Source organism: Thermobia domestica, chromosome 13 (genome assembly GCF_964235325.1).
Source record: "Thermobia domestica chromosome 13, izTheDome1.hap1.1, whole genome shotgun sequence".
NCBI classification, from domain to species: domain Eukaryota; kingdom Metazoa; phylum Arthropoda; class Insecta; order Zygentoma; family Lepismatidae; genus Thermobia; species Thermobia domestica.
The window spans coordinates 162963824-162985623 of NC_137466.1; the positions used below are offsets into that span (position 1 = coordinate 162963824).

General features: G+C 32.5%; 1 protein-coding gene across 29 annotated transcripts in view; it reads left to right on the plus strand.

Moving 5' to 3' along the window:
- The window catches only part of trol (terribly reduced optic lobes), a 1284884-nt gene that overhangs the window by 1033588 nt on the left and 229496 nt on the right, over positions 1 to 21800 (plus strand). For 24 of the 29 annotated variants that reach the window (XM_081736791.1, XM_081736768.1, XM_081736772.1 and 21 more), the window contains 2 exons: positions 1595 to 1705; positions 21251 to 21376. In XM_081736791.1, the coding sequence (XP_081592917.1) occupies positions 1595 to 1705; positions 21251 to 21376 (237 nt within the window). Of the gene's footprint in view, positions 1 to 1594; positions 1706 to 11696; positions 11826 to 21250; positions 21377 to 21800 lie in introns of all 29 variants that reach the window. The other 5 variants (XM_081736780.1, XM_081736792.1, XM_081736793.1 and 2 more) reach the window with 2 other exon arrangements.

Genomic DNA, 21800 nt, shown 5'->3' on the forward strand with positions numbered 1-21800 from the left:
ACTTTGGATTTAACAGACTGAAGTTAGACTAATGTATCAATGGTAGTTAAGAGAAAGTAACTTTTTCTTTTAGTTTAATGTACCACGATTACCGAGGTTAAGGAAGACAATGATGACGAGATGGATAATAATGATGGAATGACGAAAGTGGGATGAAACGGGAGAAGCCCGAGGAAACCTGTGAAAATGGTGTTTGTCCACCACAAAGCAACCTTAGCGGAAACTGAGATTTAACCAGGGATTCTACGCACCAGAGGTAAACACTTTGGCACTCAGCCATTAGGACCCCAAAAGAGAAAGAAACTGCTGCGGTCAAAACTTTGACCAGATTTTTAAATGTGATACAGCAGTGATTATTAAGAAACAATATTCAATAGAAAACAACTAAAGCTTGAGGCTTTTTTTCCACTCTCCTAACACGTAGTTGCAAGAGAGTTTTTTGTTACTAATGTGGATATACATTAAATATTTTACATTTACATTATACAGCACAATTTCAAGTGTAATCGTATTTTAAATATTGTTCATAACACAATTCACGATTTAACGAACGTTCGATCAACTTTTCATCCCAATTAGTCCATTAAATGGATAGTTTACTGTATATATTTTTAAGAATATTGTCTTCGAGATGTAATTTTCATTTTTTAATTTTTGTTTTATGTTTTATGGATGTTGATTCTTTAAAGTAAAGTAAAATGGGATAATTTTTCTTGGACAAACCGATAAAAATAGAAATAATAAATAATTAGAAAGAATAGTAAGTAAAAAAAGTAAGTATATCCAATAAGCTAACAGATCTTTTTCCTAAACAAAAAAATTAGAGTATCCTTGATTTCTTAACTTAAGTGGATGCTTTCTTCGCCTGCTTGCGTTCGGACAATGAGCATTAATTTCTATGCTACCTTCCTCGGTTTATTTCAATTTTAAAAATGTACAAAATGCCATCAGTATAAACCGAAAACAAACAATGCAAATGTTGAGAACTGAGCCACTCCGTGGCGGTTACACCAGGGTTCCTACTGGTCAGGAAAGTCAGGGAAAATTATGCAGGTCATGAAATTCAGGGAAAGTTTATAAAATATATTTTTTCAATATTAATTGTACACCAATTTCAGCTTAGCCAACCATTATAATACCTATTTATGGAAGGTAAGTGGAATGTACGTTTGAGCAATTGATTACTATTTGTCTCTATAGAATAAATGTTATATAAATATTCACCTTTATTTATTCCTTATTTATATGTCAACATCATCCGACACCTGTAATGAAAGTCAGGAAATTTCCTGTCGAAGGTCGGGGAAAGTCAGGGAAATAGATTTCTCCAGATCAGTAGAAACCTTGCACACACAACAAACCCACTGTACTTCGTTCCGCATGAACGTGTCAATACGTCACAAACACGTGAGTGAACAACTTTCACAGTAGCTTCACTATATTTTGATTTACTTATTTTTTTGATAACATGTTATTATTAGCTTCTATTTGAACTGTTCTTCTTTTTAAAAAATCCAATTATACATGTATTGGAATTGTCTTAATTTTCCTTGTTCATATCACTATATAATAGATATTCTTATGTTTTCTACAGCTACTTGTTCGTCTAATGAATTTAACTGTGGCGATGGTAGATGTATCCCACTTTCAAAACATTGCGATGGTACAGCTGATTGCCTCAACGGGGTTGACGAAGAAGATTGTGGTATGATATTTACAATTTGCCTAGTTTTTAATTTCGTTTTTGTCACTTTCTATCGTTCTTTAGTTTTTAATATTGACTTCCTGTTTATAGAACAACTAATGTACTACATTATTGGTTTTCAAGCTACACATGTAAGGTAAAGTGGAATTAGGTACCATTTATATTACTCATACGAACATATATTTTTTAATTTCTCATATTAGAAATTAATTCCTTTCTTTCAGGACTATTTTAAGTAGATATTCCGTAAGGATGATAATAAGTAATTTGTTTGTTGAATATGTTGGTCAGTAATTATAATGGAATTCTATAGTTGATTTGCAGTCTGCATAGTTGATTGCATAAAGAAATAGAATATTATTTTCGATTCTTAAAATGCAGTCTATTCTTAATAAAGGCTGTTCCAGTTATTCGTCACGTATGCCACAGAAAATTAAGGAAATACTGATAATGGATCCTGAAAGTGCTCCTAATTGTGTGAGCATCTATTACTCACAACCTTGTTTCCGGTATGTGATGCGTTCTTACACTGAAGCTCCTCAAGATAAACTATAGAACGAATGCGAAAGAAGAGAGTAGAGTGCAGAAAACTTAAGTTGTTGAAAAAATGTAGCTATTCCTGGAAAATTACATGTATAGCTTATTGCACATATTTCAGATCAACTTGTTTATTTGAAGTTAAAATAGAAAGCAATGAGGGAGCTACAAAGTTTTATTTACTTCTTGATTTGTGAGTAAAATGGATACTTTTGGACTGGATGAAAAATGTCTCATTTTATATCCTTAAACCTATTGGTTTTTTCATACCAAATCTAACTTAAAGCACGTTTTTCTTTGATGTACTTGATGTACTAAGTGTCAAGAATCAGATAGTGTATTTTCAGTCAGTTCCAAAAGTATCTTTTTACTTGCAAATCAAGAAGCAAATGAAACCTTGCAGACCTCATTGCTTTTCTTACTTCAAATAAATAAGTTAGTCTGAAAATACATATCTTTGTATAATCATTACATTATTTGTGCAAATTATTCTAAAGTGTTCGTCACTTTAGAGTGACGATCCTATGACATTCGTATTTTACGCTGGACTGTAATAAGCTATAGGTAGGCAAGATTTCAAAGTCCCAATATTCATTCGGCATCATTCAGTCTTGACTAGAAGTCCTTTTAACGCATTTCAATCACCATTATATCACAAGTTATTACACTTGAAAAAAAATATATATAGTTTTACCAACAAACAATTCTAGTATCCTAAAATTTCGTGGTTGTCACTAATTCCTTTAAATACTATTCTTGTTCGAAAATATTAAATGAATGTTACTTGCATTAAAAATAAACATAAATGAAAAAATCCAGTAAAACTAATTGACAAAAAAAGTTGAACAGAGTTGTTCGAAGAATATGTATTTGAATAATTTCTATAAACTATTAATTTAAAATCTTAGGAAGTCGTATAAAATAGCTTGAAATGTACATTCATTTCACCAGAATAATGTTGGTTTTAACTACAGTAGTTAGTATTTTGGAGTTTAAAATCGAACGTACGTGAAACATTAAAAGATAAATTTTATATTTATAGAAGATGCCCCGAGGGAATGGCCGTAATTAATATTACCGATATTTTCGAACAAAATTGTTGTTGTTCTTGCAGTCTCCTTGAGGTTACGAAATTATTGCGTACTTTCTTCTTTACATCTTGAAGAGAAATACATGAGCATTACATTAGATAGCACAAGAGTTTATAGAAGTTACAGACATTATTTTGTTAATCACCGGATAATGAAAATTCATGTTATTGTAGTTTATAAGAATGTTTCCTAGCAGGCAGTCATTGTCAAAAGTCTGAGCACACTACTGATTTTCCAGAATTTTCTGATTAAAAAAGAAGACATGCATACAACACTCAATTTGTTGGATTTATTCTGTGAAATAAACATTATTGCTCATACAAAGAAATTACAACGTATGGTCCTGTTTCCATTGAAACAAATATACTGAGTGTGTTTGCGTTCAGTAAAATGCTGACCTTTAGCCTTGATAAGAGCTTTACAAATTCGGGGTCCCTGGTTCGATCCCCGCTCACGCCAAGTGAACTTTGAGATGGACAAACACCGTGTGCGTAGAGTTTTCTCGGAGTTCTCCTATTTCCTCCCACTTTCTCTATTTCATCATTTCATTCATTTGTTATCATCACCGTCTCCTTTACCCTAGCCGGCATAATCGTGGAACGAAAACTGGAATATTTCATTTAATTTTTTTTTCAATATTCACTATTCACACGCTAATGAAACCAGTGAGATCGCAGGTTACAAACTTGCATCCAATTTTGCCCATATTACAACACGATTGAATATCGCATACACAACTGTTTGTTGAAGTAAAGAGACAACTATTGACAAAGGTTCATATACCACTAGGTGTCGTTGATATTATGTATCATCAAGCAAAGCGTGACATTAGTTGTCTGGTCGTTAGTTATCTGTCATTATGTCAACAAGACCGTGAACTTTCGTATCCTTATATGAATAACGTTGTTTATTTTCAAAAACAAGTCCAATAAACGTGGTTTTGATGGATCAGTGTCTTTTATGTGGAAAATTCGGAAAAATCAATAGAGTTCTCAAATCTTTGACAATGACTGTATATCATACAATGATTAGTGAAAGCACTGGTGCTAAATACAAGGCAAATTCATAAGTCTTGCAATATTTCCACAACCCAAACAACAGACGTGTGTGTACCCCGTGATCGACCTAAGTACAAGTTCAAACTGGCCCAAGAGGTAGTGTGGCAAGCGGACTATTTAATACGGAGAACGTCAATTCGCCAGTATCTTAAGTCGTTTTAGTGGCAATGATGGTGAGTGCTCAACAATCTGGTACATGTGTGTGAGTTTGAACTCGAGCTTAACGCTACGGGAGCAACCCAAAAACATTTTCCATGGGAAAAGGAAAGGTACAGTAAACCACACCCACAGCAACTCGTTGGTTCAACTTCGAGCAGGTTGTAAAAATATTGAAGTCCAGCAAAAAAAATCTGGCCGCCCTCACGGTAATAGATTCTGAGGTTATACGACACACCACTGAGAATAATGCACTCACCAGTATACGATGTTTCTCAAACCAAATCAGCATGTTCAGTCTACTGTAGTGCGTCACCTTCACGAAATGGGGAAAACCATCAGGTGCTGCCAGGTTGTACCACATGAATTGACTCCAGCTCAAGCCCAGAGGAAATATTAGTCTGTTGTTGATATTATATATTTTTGTACTATTTACTGTTAATGTTTATTGCGACTGCTGGTGTTAATTGTAGTAGAGTAGTTGGAAAGATTTAGTGATTATAGTTTATAAGACTCTATTAAAATACAAATTTGCTAAGAAAGTTGTTACGAGAGAATGAAAAATGTTGAGTTACTCTAACTATACTAAAGATTGTAAAGATATTCCGTAGATTGTAAATAAACCATTGAAGATATAGGTTCATCTTCAATGTACCGAAGATCTTACGGTATATGTTGTTAGCTATTGGAGTATTGAATTAATAGCTGAATGAGTTGAATAAGGTTTCAATGAGAAGGCATTAGATAGTACTGATTGAACGTTAATCGTCAATAGATACTAAATAAAATTTTTAAAAAAGAAAGGTTCTTACTAAATTTTTAACAACTTGATATACAAATTGTGTTGATGACAATATCTAGGTGTTATAGCGAATTAAGCAATTTTTGTAAGCAACAAATTTCGTGAGATTATGAGTTTACATATTTTTCAATATAATTTATATTTTTTTAAATTTTAATGTCCATTGCATTGTTAATGCTTGTGTATTATCATGCGCGTTAATTATTAACATAGTAGCACCAATTCTTTCATTAAGCTCTGTATGATATATTCTTAAAACTATGATAATGTGAATTTTCATATAGAGTGATTAATAGTGTTTGTCAATTCTACAAACTCTTGTGTAATTTTCTAATGTAATATTCAAGTACTTGTCTTCAAGTATTTGTAGAGGGCAAAGTAGACAGTAATTTTGTAGTCTCAAGAAGCCCGCAAAAAGAACAACAGATTTTTCAAAATACCGTCCGTACTAATTACGATCACTCCTTTAGAGCATTCTAAGTGTAAATTTATCTAGTAATTCGAAATGCTAAATGAAAAGACACCAACTTTATGTATCTTATATGCAATCAATTTTATAATTGGTTTGGGAGATACCATTATTTATACAAAGCACGTTTATGTGAGACTTTAATTTTTTGTTAATAATTCTAATCAATCACTTGCCAGAATATACTTGCAAAACTCAAGTACAATAATACAAAGAATGAAAAATATCTTCAGTCCTTTCGCTAATGGTTTAATAGAGTAGGAAGCAAATGTATTAAAAGACTAAAAAAAATTTCAGACGTCAGATCTAGGGCCACATACAAAGTTTCATTATCTGATGTTACATATATTATGCATCTTATTGTCATGTGATATGCGTGTATCACACGAGATGTTGTCATGCATTTCCTTTATTATTTATGGGTGTTTTTTTTTCTGATTGTAGCCATTTAAAGATAGAAATGTTCATGCAAGCAATATATCTCTTTGTGCACGAAAATATTTAGTCTGCTAGTGAAGATCAGTCTAAATTAACCGCGATGTTCCTACTTTGTTTGATTTTATATGGATGTAGTTAACAGAGACAACTGTTTGTCTAAGTAACCATTTCAACAAGCTATCGTGAAAATAAATGTTAACATTTATGTCTTTCAGGTAAAGTAGAGTAGAGAATCCCAGACTTTTTATTCGTTTCTTTTGGTTTCCTTTTAGACCGAACATTTAATACCGCATGATGAGTTTTAACTTGTAATCCGTAGTAAATGTTCTTGTAATACCTTCAAAATAGCGATTTTCTCCTGTAGATGTAGTACTGTTTGATAATTGTAACCTGCTAAGTTTTACAGTGTATATGTGGGATAAGCACAAGATATGCACGAGTATTATTTCCGTGTATTTACTTTTTCTATAAATCATATTGTATGTTATACCTTGATTTATTGTTGTGTTCTGTATGATATTGATATACCTTCTTTATTTAGTCGAATACTTACCAAGCCTAGCCTAACATCGAGATCACTTGTTGCCGTAGACGGTTTTCAAAATAAACTAACCCTACTTGTATATGTGTAGATTCAGCGTTTAATTTTTTTGTTAACAAGGATTCAGACATTAATATGACCAGCTAGTAAATTGTATTGTAATTACTTCAGCTAAATTTTACATGATTTGCCAAGAAGATTCATAAAATGTCGCAATTATTGGGAACTTCCTGAAGTCAATATTTCTTGCCTCTTCTTCTTTTTCTCTATACAAATGAAAACTGTCCCTATGTTTTATTTATTTGCTTTCGATTGTTCATCTGATGAGTAATTTACTTAAAATACTGTCTTTTATTTTTGAATCAGATATTTTTTTTTTCTGTAAATGAATTCAATTTTACTGTTGTGAGCTTTCTTAATTTCTGTTGAGAACACGCATAACATTTCGAGTCAATCTATAGGCTAAAATGATATTGGTATTGGCCATACAACTTTTACTTTCGCGGAATCTCAAATCTTTGATAAGATATTCATGATCCTTGATAGATCAAATCAAATCTTTGATGAAATCTTTCATAGATATTAGATATATATATAAGGACACTAGTTACTATCAAAGTTAAGTGAATAATATTCATATAATGAAGTTCATTTGTGTTTGGAAAGCCTTTTATTTCTTCAAGGACTTACATCAGTTTTGGTTTGTTACTATAAAATTAGCCACAGTTTATATTACAAGTATATCGCGATTCAGGTAACTTTAACTTGTATTATAGAAATAAATGTAGATTTGTTCACTTGTGCCTTTTTGTTTCTTATGGTGGTAGTGCATAATTTTCTTTCATCAATAAGCATGTACCACTAACATATTTGTATATATATTGTTTATAAGTGCACGCAATTATTGTTACTAACAGCCTGTATATTAGCTAGGTGAAATTTGCTTTGCACTAATTAGTTATTTTCTTTTAAAAGCATGTTTTTTCTTGTTTCGTTAATTTGGTAGTTATTTACTATTGTTGAGAGGTGTATTGATATTGGTTTCTGTAAATTATGTTGAGAAAAATTTTTAAATGAACAACGTATACAATAAATTTCTCTTGTACAACAGTTGCATTCAATAAACTAATTTTTTATTATTTTTTTTTAAATTGGTATCACGTATTGCGTTCATAGGCAAATATTTTGATCAGCGTAGGGGATCGATATGAGCTCCTGTAACACATTATAATCACAAAGAATTGTGTTAATAAATTGGAAGTTAATAATATATTTAAAATCCATTATTGATCCAAATGGATTCAGGTAATGTATATATGTTTGACAGACCGTTATTAATCTAAATTGATTCAGTAAAATAATAGATAACACACGGTCCTTTATTGATCCAAATTGATTCATGTTCAATATACAGTAGTCACAAGTACTGTTGAAGAAGTATGGAATCTATGAGTCTCAAACGCTTGTAGCGTGGAAAGTGATTTCGAGAACCATTATTATTTTTATATTGTATTTGTAACCCTTATTAATGCTTGAACTCTTACAACGACTTAAATTGCTGTGAAGACTGGATCAGTCAAGTAACTTTGTTACTTTCGGTACCAACAAAGTGAAAGATTTAAAAGATTGCATTTTCGGTTTCGAAAAATATGACTGTTAAGTAAAGAAAACATAGGTCGATTTACATTTTACATTCATTATCATGCAAATATATAATTATTTTCTTTCTTTTTTAATTAATCCATTTACTCTGTAAAAGTTAATCTTTCGGAAACTTAAACACAAATTACGATCATGTTTTTCATTACGTTTATACGTCAGTGGAAACAAGAATTGTAAGTTCTCTTTGTAGCACATTCTTTTGGGACCTACTGAAAACAAATAATACCGGAAAAATTGGTGGAAGTTCGCCACAATTATACACTCATTAGGACGAACAAAATGAAAGAGGCGGGGGAGAAGGAGAAACCACCTCCCATAAATTGTTAACGCATATGCTCGGCGCCACCAAAAATTATATTTACTTTTCAGTATCAGTACACCTCATTCATATATTTGCATTAACATTTGCATGATTCATTTCTAATGCTTGCGTTTAATTACCATGCTTTCTTGTCTTCGTATGTGATTAATTCAGAAAATTGGTATGTACATCTTTCACACCTATGGCCCTGTCACGATCAAACAACACATGTAAGTTACCTGTTCAGATGTGATGGCATACCCCATTGTCCAGACAGCTCTGATGAATTTTTATGTCCAGGTACATACATATTCCGAAGAACAATTATTTTCAAATATTTTGTTAACGTTTTCAATATTTTCAAATAAATTAAATTGTAGTTAAAAGCTTTTCAAATTTACGTCTAGCAGAATTCATCAAATAGCAAGAACTTATGATAATGAATCTAATGTGCTCAACACATGCACAGTTTTTAAAATCGGAAATCATCTGTTTATTGCATTTCATATTAATAAAGTTATTGTTAATTAAGGCTATTATCAATTGAGGCACCCAGTTTTATTTAAGAAAACTTGAATCTAAAAATTAAATATGAGAAGTGGCGTACTGTTGAGATTTGGACGATCCGAGCTCTCCCTGTTAAATTAGTGTCTAGCGTGTGTACCTTTGGTGTACGTGGTTTCGGATTTGATTCTCGGTGAGAGAGCACAATTATTCAATGTCACAATCATTCACTTTCAATAATCATCTGTCTTCTTTAGCTTAAAGACCATAACCGTAGGACGTTAAACTAAAATTTAATTTTCTCTTCTTTTGGATGAACAGAACCAGTCTCTTTGCACTAACGGCTTTCAAAACAAAATGATTATATATTAACAAATCTGTTTCCATTTTTATATTTTATTGTTGCGCCCGTAAAATTACTTCCAGTTTAATTAGATGATGTTAAAAGTATTCTGAGAAAAATTTAAAGTGGGCTAATTCAGTACTTGTTTATAGACTTAAATTAGTATTTAATAGAATAATTAATTTACTACTAATAACTATTATACGTTTTTTTTTATTTCGTCGTCCTAATTTAGTTTAATATTGTAGGTGTGCGGTACATATTTAAAAGTTTGCTTACATTTTCTTGTGTTTAATTCAGTATAAGAATTCTTTTATCGACTTTTATTATCGTTTCCTAGAAAAATTTACGAGAAATAAAACACTACATATATTAGGGAAAGGAGAGTATTTACAATTATTATTATTATTTTAAAACTGAAATATGAAGTATAAAGCCACTAAAAAATATGGGTGGTATAGAGAAACTTCTTTAGTGAGCTATACTGTTATGCCTAATATTTCTACTTACTTTGCATGCATTTTAAGTTCATGATTATTTTTTGTTGTTTTTCGTGCTATGAAAAAAAGTGAAAGCATGTTTACATAAAAATGGAAAGAGAACTTAACTATATTCTTTTCATTGTAATTATAACTTTTTTCCCAAAGCAATAGCTTGGCAAGGAGATGAAGAAGAATGGCTACATGAGGAACCTGTAGTACCATTTTTTATTCTTTACTTTATTTATTTATTTTTTGTTTACATCGTTACTGACAATTACGTTAAGTTATACAATTTTGTCAAATGTGATAATGGAGATTTTTAATATCATATAACCTGTTGTGGCATAATTATTCAGTTTTCTGGAGTGTTTTATTTAAATAACGTAGGTTTAAGAGTGAGTAAACCACATACAGATCAGGGGTTATTCATCTTGGAAATTTAAATGAGTTGCTTGTCATCAAATATTCTATATTAATTAATTCATTGCAGTAACTTGATTTCATAAGAGAGAAAAAGATATATAATCAACAAGGACAACAACTATTGTAACGAACAAACTTTAAAGCTTAGGAAAATCATTTCGTTACTACAAGAACAAAAATTATCAGTAAAACCTATCCATTACCAAACTAACCAGGTCTGAGTTGGTATTACGGACTTGTTCAAGATACGATGTTATATTATTTTTCACATTTTCTTACCAGAACCAGAATTTTCTTACCTAATATCATTTATACAAAGATTTTCCAGATTGAACTCTTTATACAGTGTTTATTTCCTGAGACTACATAAGGCGAATTGACCCAATTGCGTGAACGTAATCAGGAAAATTATATTGGAATTTCATGTAAAGCAACAATTATAGATGACTTTATCCATCCATCGTCTTGCAAACGCAATACCATTTTACTCAAAAATACTCGCATCAGATACCTCAAATTAGCAATAAAATTAAAGCAAACATGTAAGAATGAAAAAACAAATGATTTGTTCACCTAATAGCAACGTTCGCTGCTGGAGTTGTTTTAGAAAAGTACCCCTGATTTTCAAAATTCTTTTCATAATCATCAGAATTAAGTGGTCCTGAACCCTGTGGAAAGTATTTGACAGATTATAAAGGCAGGTTGAATAAGTATTCAACTCGATATAGGCTCGTCATACACCTACTAACACGATTCAGTGGAAGAACAAAATATTTATTTAAAAATTGTCTATAGTATTGGTATGGAAAGAAATAAGTTTGAATGAAAAATGTCTACTTAAGCTGACTGATGTGATTTGGGGAGGAACAAAAATATTAAAGATGTTTGTGTGTCGCATAATATCGTAGTAACATTTGCGATAAACAGAATGTAACATAACTAACCTGTATTCTCATTGCCATTCTACTTACCGTTTTATCATATATCACAGTTATTTTTATTCAAAATTCGAGTACAGTATTATTCTGCTACTTAACTAATTAATGCATGATTTAAATAATGACTAACTGATCAGTTTTGTTCATGGCATTACATATATTTTTATTGCAATTTATTCAAGTACAATATTAAATTGCATGCAGAGTTTTTGTAGTTGCTTCTGTTGTCTTGCTGCATGGCTCTAGGTGTGGAAGTGATTTGCCCTTGGTACCAGTGGAGATGTGCTGACAAAGTAACATGTATTGACAATTATTTAAAGTGTGATGGAATTTGGAATTGTGCTGATGGGTCGGATGAGACCTTAGAATGCCCAGGTATTGTTTCTTGTTTTAGCTTCTATAAACCAATTATTGTATCAGTTGAGTTGTCTGAAGCTAGAGTGAACTAGTTACATTTTCGTGTTCCAGGAAACTAGCCTTTAAGAAAATAGTAACAACTTGACACGAAGTGTTTCCACTGGGACATGTGCTTCACGTGACCGTTGCGTCACTTTCTACACTTACATTGTTAGTTTGTTAAGGCATAAAGTTCAATGTGGAATATCGGTAACTCAAATGATTTCATGCTTAAACTCAGAAATCGGCGAAAATGTAATTATAAAAATATGTTTATCTCTAGTATCAGATAGCTAAATTAATCACAAACATTAAGAAACGATCTTAAATAGATTTACTTATTGTTTGTTCATGACTACTTATTTCGTATTCACGTAAAACAGCAAAACAAATAATAATAGTTACACTCAGTTATACTATTACTATTTGAGCTGGCTGAAACCAGTGTGAACTAACTACATTCTCACCTATTTCTGAGTTTACGCATGAAATCTTTTGAGCTACAGGTATTTCACACCGAACCTTGTGAAGCAATAAACTAAGTGTAGACGCAACGGTCATATATAACCCATGGCCCAATGGCACCAGTTTGTGTCAAGTTGTCGCTGTTTCCATAAAGGCTAATTTCCCACAGCACGAAAATAGTTAGTTCAATCTAGCTTCAGACAATTCAATTTATTATACAGCTTATAATTTCATTTAAAGTAATACATAAGAAAGAATAGCTAAAAGTGATGTCATAGAATATGATTCTTACAAAACTAATAATAACACGCATGTATCAAGTATCTTAATTTATAAATTATACCCACCAATTGGATGCATGCTGGCTTACTTTATGGATTCTTATTCGGTGAAGGGTTCAGGTTAGATAACAAAGATTCAGTTTATTATTATTATTATTATTATTATTATTATTATTATTATTATTATTATTATTATTATTATTATTATTATTATTATTATTATTATTATTATTATTATAGACATCTTCAGTTGTTTTTCATCTCAACATTAATAATGCTTTATTGTACGCCAATAGTTAATGAATTCAATACACATTGCATTATGGATTTTTAAATAAGTTTCTTTAAGTTCGTATATACTGATACAAGGTGAACGGTAACTACATGAACAAACTTGGACGGATGATAGTACATCTAAAAAGAAGCAAAAAAGTCCTAGTGAACATGGGGGAATTCGGTCCCGTTTAGGAGTTACATAGTGTCGAAAGCGTGAAAACTTGAACTTCAGAGGCCAGCAACTTAAAAACAATAAATCGTAGAAAGTGTGGTTAAAAACGTCACTTAGAAAGTCATACCTACTCTATTGATAAATGCATATTTGAAAACGCAGTTATGCGTACGCATGGGATTCCCCAAAATAACGGAGGGATTCCCAGGCATGCTGTAAAGGAAAGAAGTGTCACACATTGTTAATCCCGTGCGCACACGTAGCTGCGTTTTCAAACATGCATTTATGAATAGAGTAGGTATGACTTTCTAAGTGACGTTTTTAACCACACTTTCTGCGATGTATTGTTTGTAAGCTGTTGGCCTCTTGAAATTCATGTTCCCACGCTTTCAACACTCTGTCATTCCTAAACAGGACGGAATTTCCCCCATATTTACTAGGACTTTTATGCTTCTTTTTAGATGTATTATCACCTGTCCAAGATTATCCACGTAGTTACCGTTCACCCTGTATACTGTAACTTATATGTATTTTTCGTTTTATCTGGCAGGTGTGTAGGATATAGAACATACAAAGGATTACGTATGGCATACTTTTGAATATATATATATATATATATATATATATATATATATATATATATATATATATATATATATGTTTATAAGTATAGACTGCATTCAAAAAGTTGGTAGAACTCTCTCGTGGCTAAGCGGTTAGCGTACTTACCTTTGATGTGAAAGACCTTAATTTGATTTCCGGTGAGAGCTGATATCGTTCGGATCCCACGTTAAGCTGTAGGTTATCGTTTCTTATAGTCTTGCTGTTGAAAAGGACGCCAAACTCAAAATCAAATCAAATCAGAAAGTTGGAGAAGATATTTGTTGATTTTTTTAAATTTTCGGAAGAACGCTTCCTTCTTTGTTTTTTCCGTTGTAAAGAGTGTTTCAATGACTTTTTTCTTGGTATTTTAAGTGTTATCTCAACTCTTATGAACATGTTTTTCTTTGGCAAAATTAATGATCCTGTTTCCAAGATGTCTGCTGAAATCTTGTTTACGAATGATAAAAAGTAATAAAAATGAAAGAATTCAAAAACAGCAATAGACTGTTCCAATATTTCACTTCTCATGTGTTTTTTATAGCTTTTATTCATATTCATATGTTTCGATGATAAGGCTTCAGTTTGAAAGTGAATAGATTATTCAGGAATTAAACTTTGAAGTAAGACGATCATAATATTCCGGAAAGTTCCCTCATTTCAGAGCATCTGAAGAGTGTAACACACATTTATAATTAAGTATTGCGATCCCAGTTTGTTTAAAATTACTTTAGTATCCACCAGAACTTACCACGATAATTATTTCAATAAATTAGACTATTTTTATTCCTTTTAAACTGTGTATTTCCTTAATACTTATCATTCATTTCACAGAAATTAAAAATACAATTCAATCAACCATGGTTTCCTCACTTATTATATCTTTAGCAGCATAAATAAAACAAATTTAAACAAGTCTGGCCACATGCTTTTTTAATCATAAGATACCGGAATATTTTCTTATTGCCCTAGGTACACGTAAACGCTATCATTGCAAGAGAAGGTAGAACTTGATGATGATGCAATATTGTTACGGATTCTTTAAAGATCATTATGTTATGTCATTTCTGCTTCTTCTCCTTTGCCTCCGCCTTTTTCCATGCTTATATGGAGTCGGCATAAAAGAAAACTGTTCTGAAAGACGCATTACTTATTTCCTAGGAATAAATTTTAGGAAGCGATAAGATTATTGGTATTTTACTCCATTGGTAGAACGGAAAAAAATCTCAACAATTGTCTTTTGTTCTTTTTGGATCAGAAGATCCAATATATTTTAATCAAAAAGTTTCTTGTACGCCTTATATCTGGAGAAATACATATAGTGTAGCTAAACCCAAACTATCAGTTAACTCAATATAATGTGCTTATTCCGTAGAAAATACGAAAATTCTATTTAGGGCTGTACAAAAATTTTACGGCCCCTGAGCGAAGATCCAGTATATTTCATTCAATCAAAAACTTTCTTGTGCACCTTATATCTGGAGAACTACATATAGTGTAGCCAAACCCAAACTATCATTTAACTTGTGCTTATTTCGTAAAAAATTCCATTCAAAAATTTTACGACCTCTGATCCAAAAACTATTTATTGGCTAAGATCGCAATATTTTTATGCGTTTTTTTATCATTCCTAAAATTATTGGCCAAGATCGCTATCTTTTGATCCATCGTAAAATTCCTAAAATTTTCCTAAATTTCCTATCATTCCTAAAATTCTTGTTTTTCTTTTTTTTTTTTTTTAATTTCCCGACTTAGTTAGTTGTGTATACTTTCTTGCGTAAATTACTTTCCTGTACTTTGTGTTAATTATTTTCTAAGTACGTCTCTTTGTCACAGGATTAAGAAAATGTCTTCATTGTTGAGTACTTCTGAATAGATTATTGGTAAATTTTACGAATGTACTAACACAAATCTATGGAAGTACAGGAAATACAACTAACTACTTGTTAAAAGAATCTATCTGCCCGACTGAATCCACAATTTTGTTCCGACTGAATCCACTTTTTTTTCTACTGTAAAACAGATAAACTAAGGAAAACAATATTCATATTTGGAAAAAAAATAGCTTAGTAGATTATAGAAAGTGCTGTTGAATTTTCATAAAGAGATAATTTTGTGTCAGCTATAAACATAAAATAGAAAATCCCATCATATTATGTAGTAATCAAAGCCATTTCCAAGGAACAGGTATTGGGATGACACTTTTCAATTTTATACTCTATAAAATTTTAAGATTTGTCAGGATTCCCTAATAACAATTTCCTTTTGTTCATTTAAAGACAAGCACAACCTTCATTTTTGTTTTGTTCTTTCCAGAGTTCAGTAATAAGTAGTGAGTTTTACGGCACTGTTATCTCTAAATTCTAGTTTTATTTTGTTATTTTTTTTTATTTTATTTTATTTTTTGTTTCTTCTATTTATTTAGAGGAAAGAAAAAAATAATAGTGATTTTTATAATAATTTCCCTTCGCCAAAAATGATTTAAATCTTATAAGTTCCTTTTCATATATATATATATGACATGTAGAATAATGCTCTGTGGCCCGTGGGCTCCATTTTTAGAACACCCGATATATATATATATATATATATATATATATATAGGACCGAATCCAGGATTGTCTGAGCGCGGGGGGTGCATCAATAACTACCAAAATTACCAATCATATTGACCTTCAAAGTGGCATGTCACAATATTCTTTTACCCTGACAACACTGATGCATAGAACGGAGGAAAGTATTTTAAAGAGGGTTACAAGTGTTATGCAGGACAAAAATGTTCTTTTCTTCTCCTGCCTTCTGTTTTCTTTCCTACTTGACAAATGTTATATTATTTTGATTGGTGAATCCTTTTCCTTCAACCTTCAGAAAATCCTCTTAAACTATGCTTTTGCAAAGTTCTGCTTTCTTTTAAGCCCCAAACGGAAACATGATGGCAAAAAGTTTCGAAAGAGTTGCTATTTTCACTGCCAGCTTCTCATTTTAGATAGTGTATATTTACAACGAGTGGGTGGTGCACGTGCACCTTTGCACCCCCCTAAATTCGGCCCTGTATATATATACATACTACGTTTTCGATAGTTGTTGTAATTGTATATGGGTAATTTGCCCAAATCCAAATATTTTTTTGCGAGTATTTTATGCATGATACTATATTGTCTGTCTTAAGTTCGGTAAGTTTTCTTTCTTTCTTTCTTTGTGTGTCTGTGTTGGTTTGTGTGTGAGTAGTTTGATGAAACACTCATTCCGTGGCTTAATTAAGAAGATACCGCATCATAAAACATATATTCTATGGCTCAGGGAAGGGTTACCATACCCTTCCAAGACTCAACAAACTACTACAGAACTTTTGCATTACTCAGTAATAATAATAATCAAGTTCGTTAACATCACATTGTGTCCTCCTGAAAATATTTCTGACAATGATACTGATACCACACATCACACATATTTATATAAAAAAATCTTAATCAAGTTTGCACCAGTTTACTTTTTTTTTAAAAAAAAAAGTAGCTGTAAACAAAGTCTTAAATTAAAATGTGGGGAAAAAACAGCGAAAAAAAACTGCTTTATCACAACATTCGTTCATGTCATTTTTGATCCGTACATAAATAACATATCTAAACCTCGTTTCTAGTGTCTTATATCTTCTTATTGTAATTTAGTGATTTCTTATACAATTATTTTGAAAAATATGGAATGGCTTCTAAATTCGTCGATTTTATAAACGGTTAAAATCGAGTATACTTTTATTTGTTCTTGTTTATATGAAATACTTTTAAACAGTGTTCTGTATTATTCAGATTTTATAAGCAAAACTTCCAAATAGAAATTATATATATGCTCGTTAAACCAATTCCCCTACAGAATTTCTTGTCTCTGAAACTTCGACGTGAATGAACTGATTTGGTGCAGTCCATGTTGTCTGAGTAACTGAACACTGTCTTTAAAACTGATAGAATGTATGACTGTTCAGGCAGTAGCATATTTGTAAAGGCAAAGCCACTGAAAACTGAAAAACCCAAGTTTGAACCTCGATCTAGTCTTGCATATTTCATTCTTTGTATATTGATTTATTTATTTTTAATTGTAATTTTGAATGTATCACTTTTTCTATAGATATGTAAATATGCTTTCATATCTTCTACATTTCGAAATTATTCGGTAGGCAAACCAACTTTAGCTAAGACATGAATTGCGAGTTGATAATATTTTTTTTTAAGGAGAAAAACTTGAATTTTATATCTTTTACGTTTGGTAACTTTTTTGTATACTTCGTTAATATGTCTGTTTATTTCTGCCAATTTTTTTCTCTTATACGGTGTAAATTGTAGCATTAAATTTCTTGAAACCAGCACCTTTTGTTTTCAGTAACTTCTTATTCATCTTTACTGAATTTCTTTTATGTATATATATCATAAAGGTAACCAAGAAAGTTCTATCGCTTTTTCACCCACCGCTTTCGAACTTCTATAAGTCAACTAAGAGTACCTGGAAGATCAAAAATAGTCCCCATCAGCATCGACGTACCTGGAAGATCAAAAATAGTCCCCATCAGCATCGACGACCTTCTGCCAACGTTCTGGAAACCACCAATATCATCGCGGTAGAACTTGGTGGACCTTAAAGCGAACAAGGTATCAAGTGCATTTCGCACCTCTACTAGGGACTTGAACTGGCGTCCTCTAAGATGATTGACCAAGGAATCGAACAGATGATAATCGGACGGTGCAATGCCCGAGGAGTATGAAGGATGCAATAGTGTTTCCCATCCAAGGCGTAGAATGGTGTCCCGGATCATCCTAGGTACGTTGGGCTTAGCATTGTCCTGTAACAGGAGGACCCTTTTGCGATTCTTGAACATGGTTCAACTGCTGACAGTACACAGTTGCATTGATACTCTGACCAGCTAGTAGTAGTTCCCTATGCACGATGCCGCGAGCAGTCCACCAAACACACAGGAAGACCTTTTTCTGGTGTAGTACTGGTTTCAGCTGTTTTGGAACCGGCTCATCGGATGCTAACCAATGATGACCGCGCCGTGGAGCTTGATACAGGACCCACTTTTCATCACATGTCAACATCCTGTCCAGAAATGGCTCCTTTCTCAGGCGAGATAGCAAATAAACGCAAATGTCTGCTCACGTTGCCTTCCGGACCGGAGTCAAATCACGTGAGACCCATCGATCCAACTTGTAGTGTTTCCCAAGTTGATGGAGGTGCTGTCTAATGGTTTCTCCACTCACACTGAATTGTACTTCCAGTTCTTCATATGTCTAGCCATAGTTCGCCTCAATTGCTGCCTGAAGATCTTCATTTTGTACATGTGTTGGTCTTCCCGTGCGTCTTTGAGTGTTTCGTCACTGTACTTAAACTTATTAAACCACTGCTGTACTGTCCGCGTAGTCACGATACCTTCACCAAAAGCGTGGCATATCTTACGCCCCGCTGCTGCGACGTTTGACTCCAGTTTGAACTCGTACTGCATACACGCCCTTGTGACTCGTACTGCATGGGACGCTCTGTGGACGTCCCATGTTCACTCTGTCCTTACGGTGTAAATGAACTACCACAACCGATTTTCCCCTGTAGTATGTTAGATGTACCCAAACTAACAACTGACTTTCGCCTTATCTCCATTTGCGGTGTGAGGGCCAGTTGAACACAGACCTCCACAAAAAGCGACATAATGTTCTTGGTTACCTTTACATTTGATGTGCGTAAATTTTGCTTTGTATAGAAATGCGCTGTTTCATGCTTTCGTGGTGTTATATATATGTATAATATGTGTGTGTTGGTGTGTGTGTAAGAGTGTACAGTCAGTGACAAAATGAAAATATCATAAGTTACAGTTTGTACATAAATCATGCTATTTCTCTTTGTCAATGACTGTTCATACGCATATAAGGTTGAGTCATAACGTAACGGAACTTTACGTATTTCTATGTAAATACATAATTCTATAAATTATCCTCATCTATTAAACAATAATTTATTTACTTCTATTGGCCACTCAGACAGTATATCGGGACACTCTTGTAATCTGTTGGAAACCGGGTTCGATTCCCTGTGTGAGTTCTTGTGGTTCAGACTCTACGTCCATCTCTTAAGTAGCCTCATTCCCAAAAAGAGACTATTAAACTTCTTACTAAGAAAAAAAATGGAGCCCTTTCTTCTCAATACCGTTAATTATTTCTACCGCATGCAAATTTTCTGAAGATAAAAGTTAGTTTCCTAGAACAATGCAACAAGTGGTTCAAGATCAGAAAAATATTAATTCTAAGCTAACAGTGCTATGTCGCTTTTAGTGAGAGCTGTTTATGAATCCATTTTAGTTCCCTGAAAGTTTTCCATTTGTGAAAGTTTTAGATTCGCAATATGCCAATATCAACAAGTCTGCACATTATTTGAAATATATGTCAGCTTGTAATCAAAGTAATGTTTATCGGAACGTGAGGAGGATTCAGGTTATACACTAATTCTTTCCTATAACATCTTCGGTCGATTCATAGTCTTCTGTAAAACACTTTCAGCCCTTTGATTCATTTTTTATTGATCTCTTGGTTTTATCCTCACGTTTATATTCTGAGGCTGACTTATATAAATAAGAGAGCTTCTTCGTAGCTAAGTAGTTAGCGTACGCGTCTTTGGCATGAGAGACCCGTGTTCGATTCCCGGCGGGAGCTCATGTGGTTCGGATTCCACGTTAATCAGTAGGTCCCGTCTCATATAGACTCGCTGCTGAAAGGGACGTTAAACTCAAAATCAACTCAACTCAGCTTATATAAATAAGCTCTATCTATAATGGAGCCTGAGACATGCGCATCAAAGGTAAAAATGTCAACGGTCCTACTACTCGAAATGCTTTGGCAATATGCATGTAGAGCCTATGTGTGGTTTGTGCAAGTCACCTGAGTTTGATATCCGTTCAGTTTACATATTATTCATATCCCACGTTAAATTGTAGGTCTTGTCTCGCGTAGTCTCAGTGCTGAAAATAGATGATAAACTGCAAACGAACAAGCTTACTCCAGACTGTTTTATTCCTTCAGACTGTTTTTGACAAAATTAACCATTACATTTTAAGGATATGCATTGATGACCTGCTAAAGTAATGGGATGTGGTTTTATCACTTTCAAAAAAGATGATCTAACATTTGTTGCACTTATCTTCACGTGCTGGTTAGAGCTGGACTCATCAGAATTGCGGTATTCGATTGATTTGTAGGAACTATATAACTAATACAGCGTGGCCAGAATTCATGCAGCAGAACCCTTTAAGTACTTTAATCTCCTTTTAATTTCAATTATTTGGACAAGTTCAGTTACTTTTCGACTCAACAACCTTTGTATAATAGCTTTATTGTGCTTTATTTTAAGTGGCTTCAAGTCATTTTGTGTTCAGTTGTTTCCTTAAATATCAATGACAATAATAATACAATAACTTCAGTACATTAATTATAATAAATTTCTAACGCAACAATGTAATATATATATGTAATGACTGAACACAAAATGATGGCATTCTTTTAATTTTAACAGTGCTGGCTTATTTAACGCTTTCTTTCTTTTGCAAGTGTTTTGTGCTAGTCTTTGCTTTATGTTACTAGGAATATTAGCTCCGTGTCCGACGTCCGACTTTCAGTGTGGTGATGGTAGCTGTATCAGTCTATCTCGTCGCTGTGATGGCAGGTCAGACTGCCCGAACAGTGATGATGAAATAGATTGTGATACTGGTACGTTTCTCATTTTTTTTCTTTTGTTAATTGCTTTTTTTGTTTGTTTGTTTTAAGTTTTTACGCTTTTTTTATATTCCTGCAATATTCAGACATTTGGTTTTATTCATTTGAATATAAAAAAATTCGGAAAAGCTAGACACAGTATACTGTTCTTCCTGTCATGTTATATATATATATATATATATATATATATATATATATATAAGTACTTCATTTTTATAATTACATGAAAACAAATGTCTGAAAACATGTCCTTTTTCTTAATTATTCTAAGCTTGAAATCTTTGCTGTAAAGTTATTTTATATAATTTGGCCTCACTGCAAAGATGGTTCACACTAATTTTTAATAGATACAAGGTGGCCCAAAAGTAGGTATACAGTCCCGTACTAATCTGCTCACTGTATTTCATATCATTTCTTA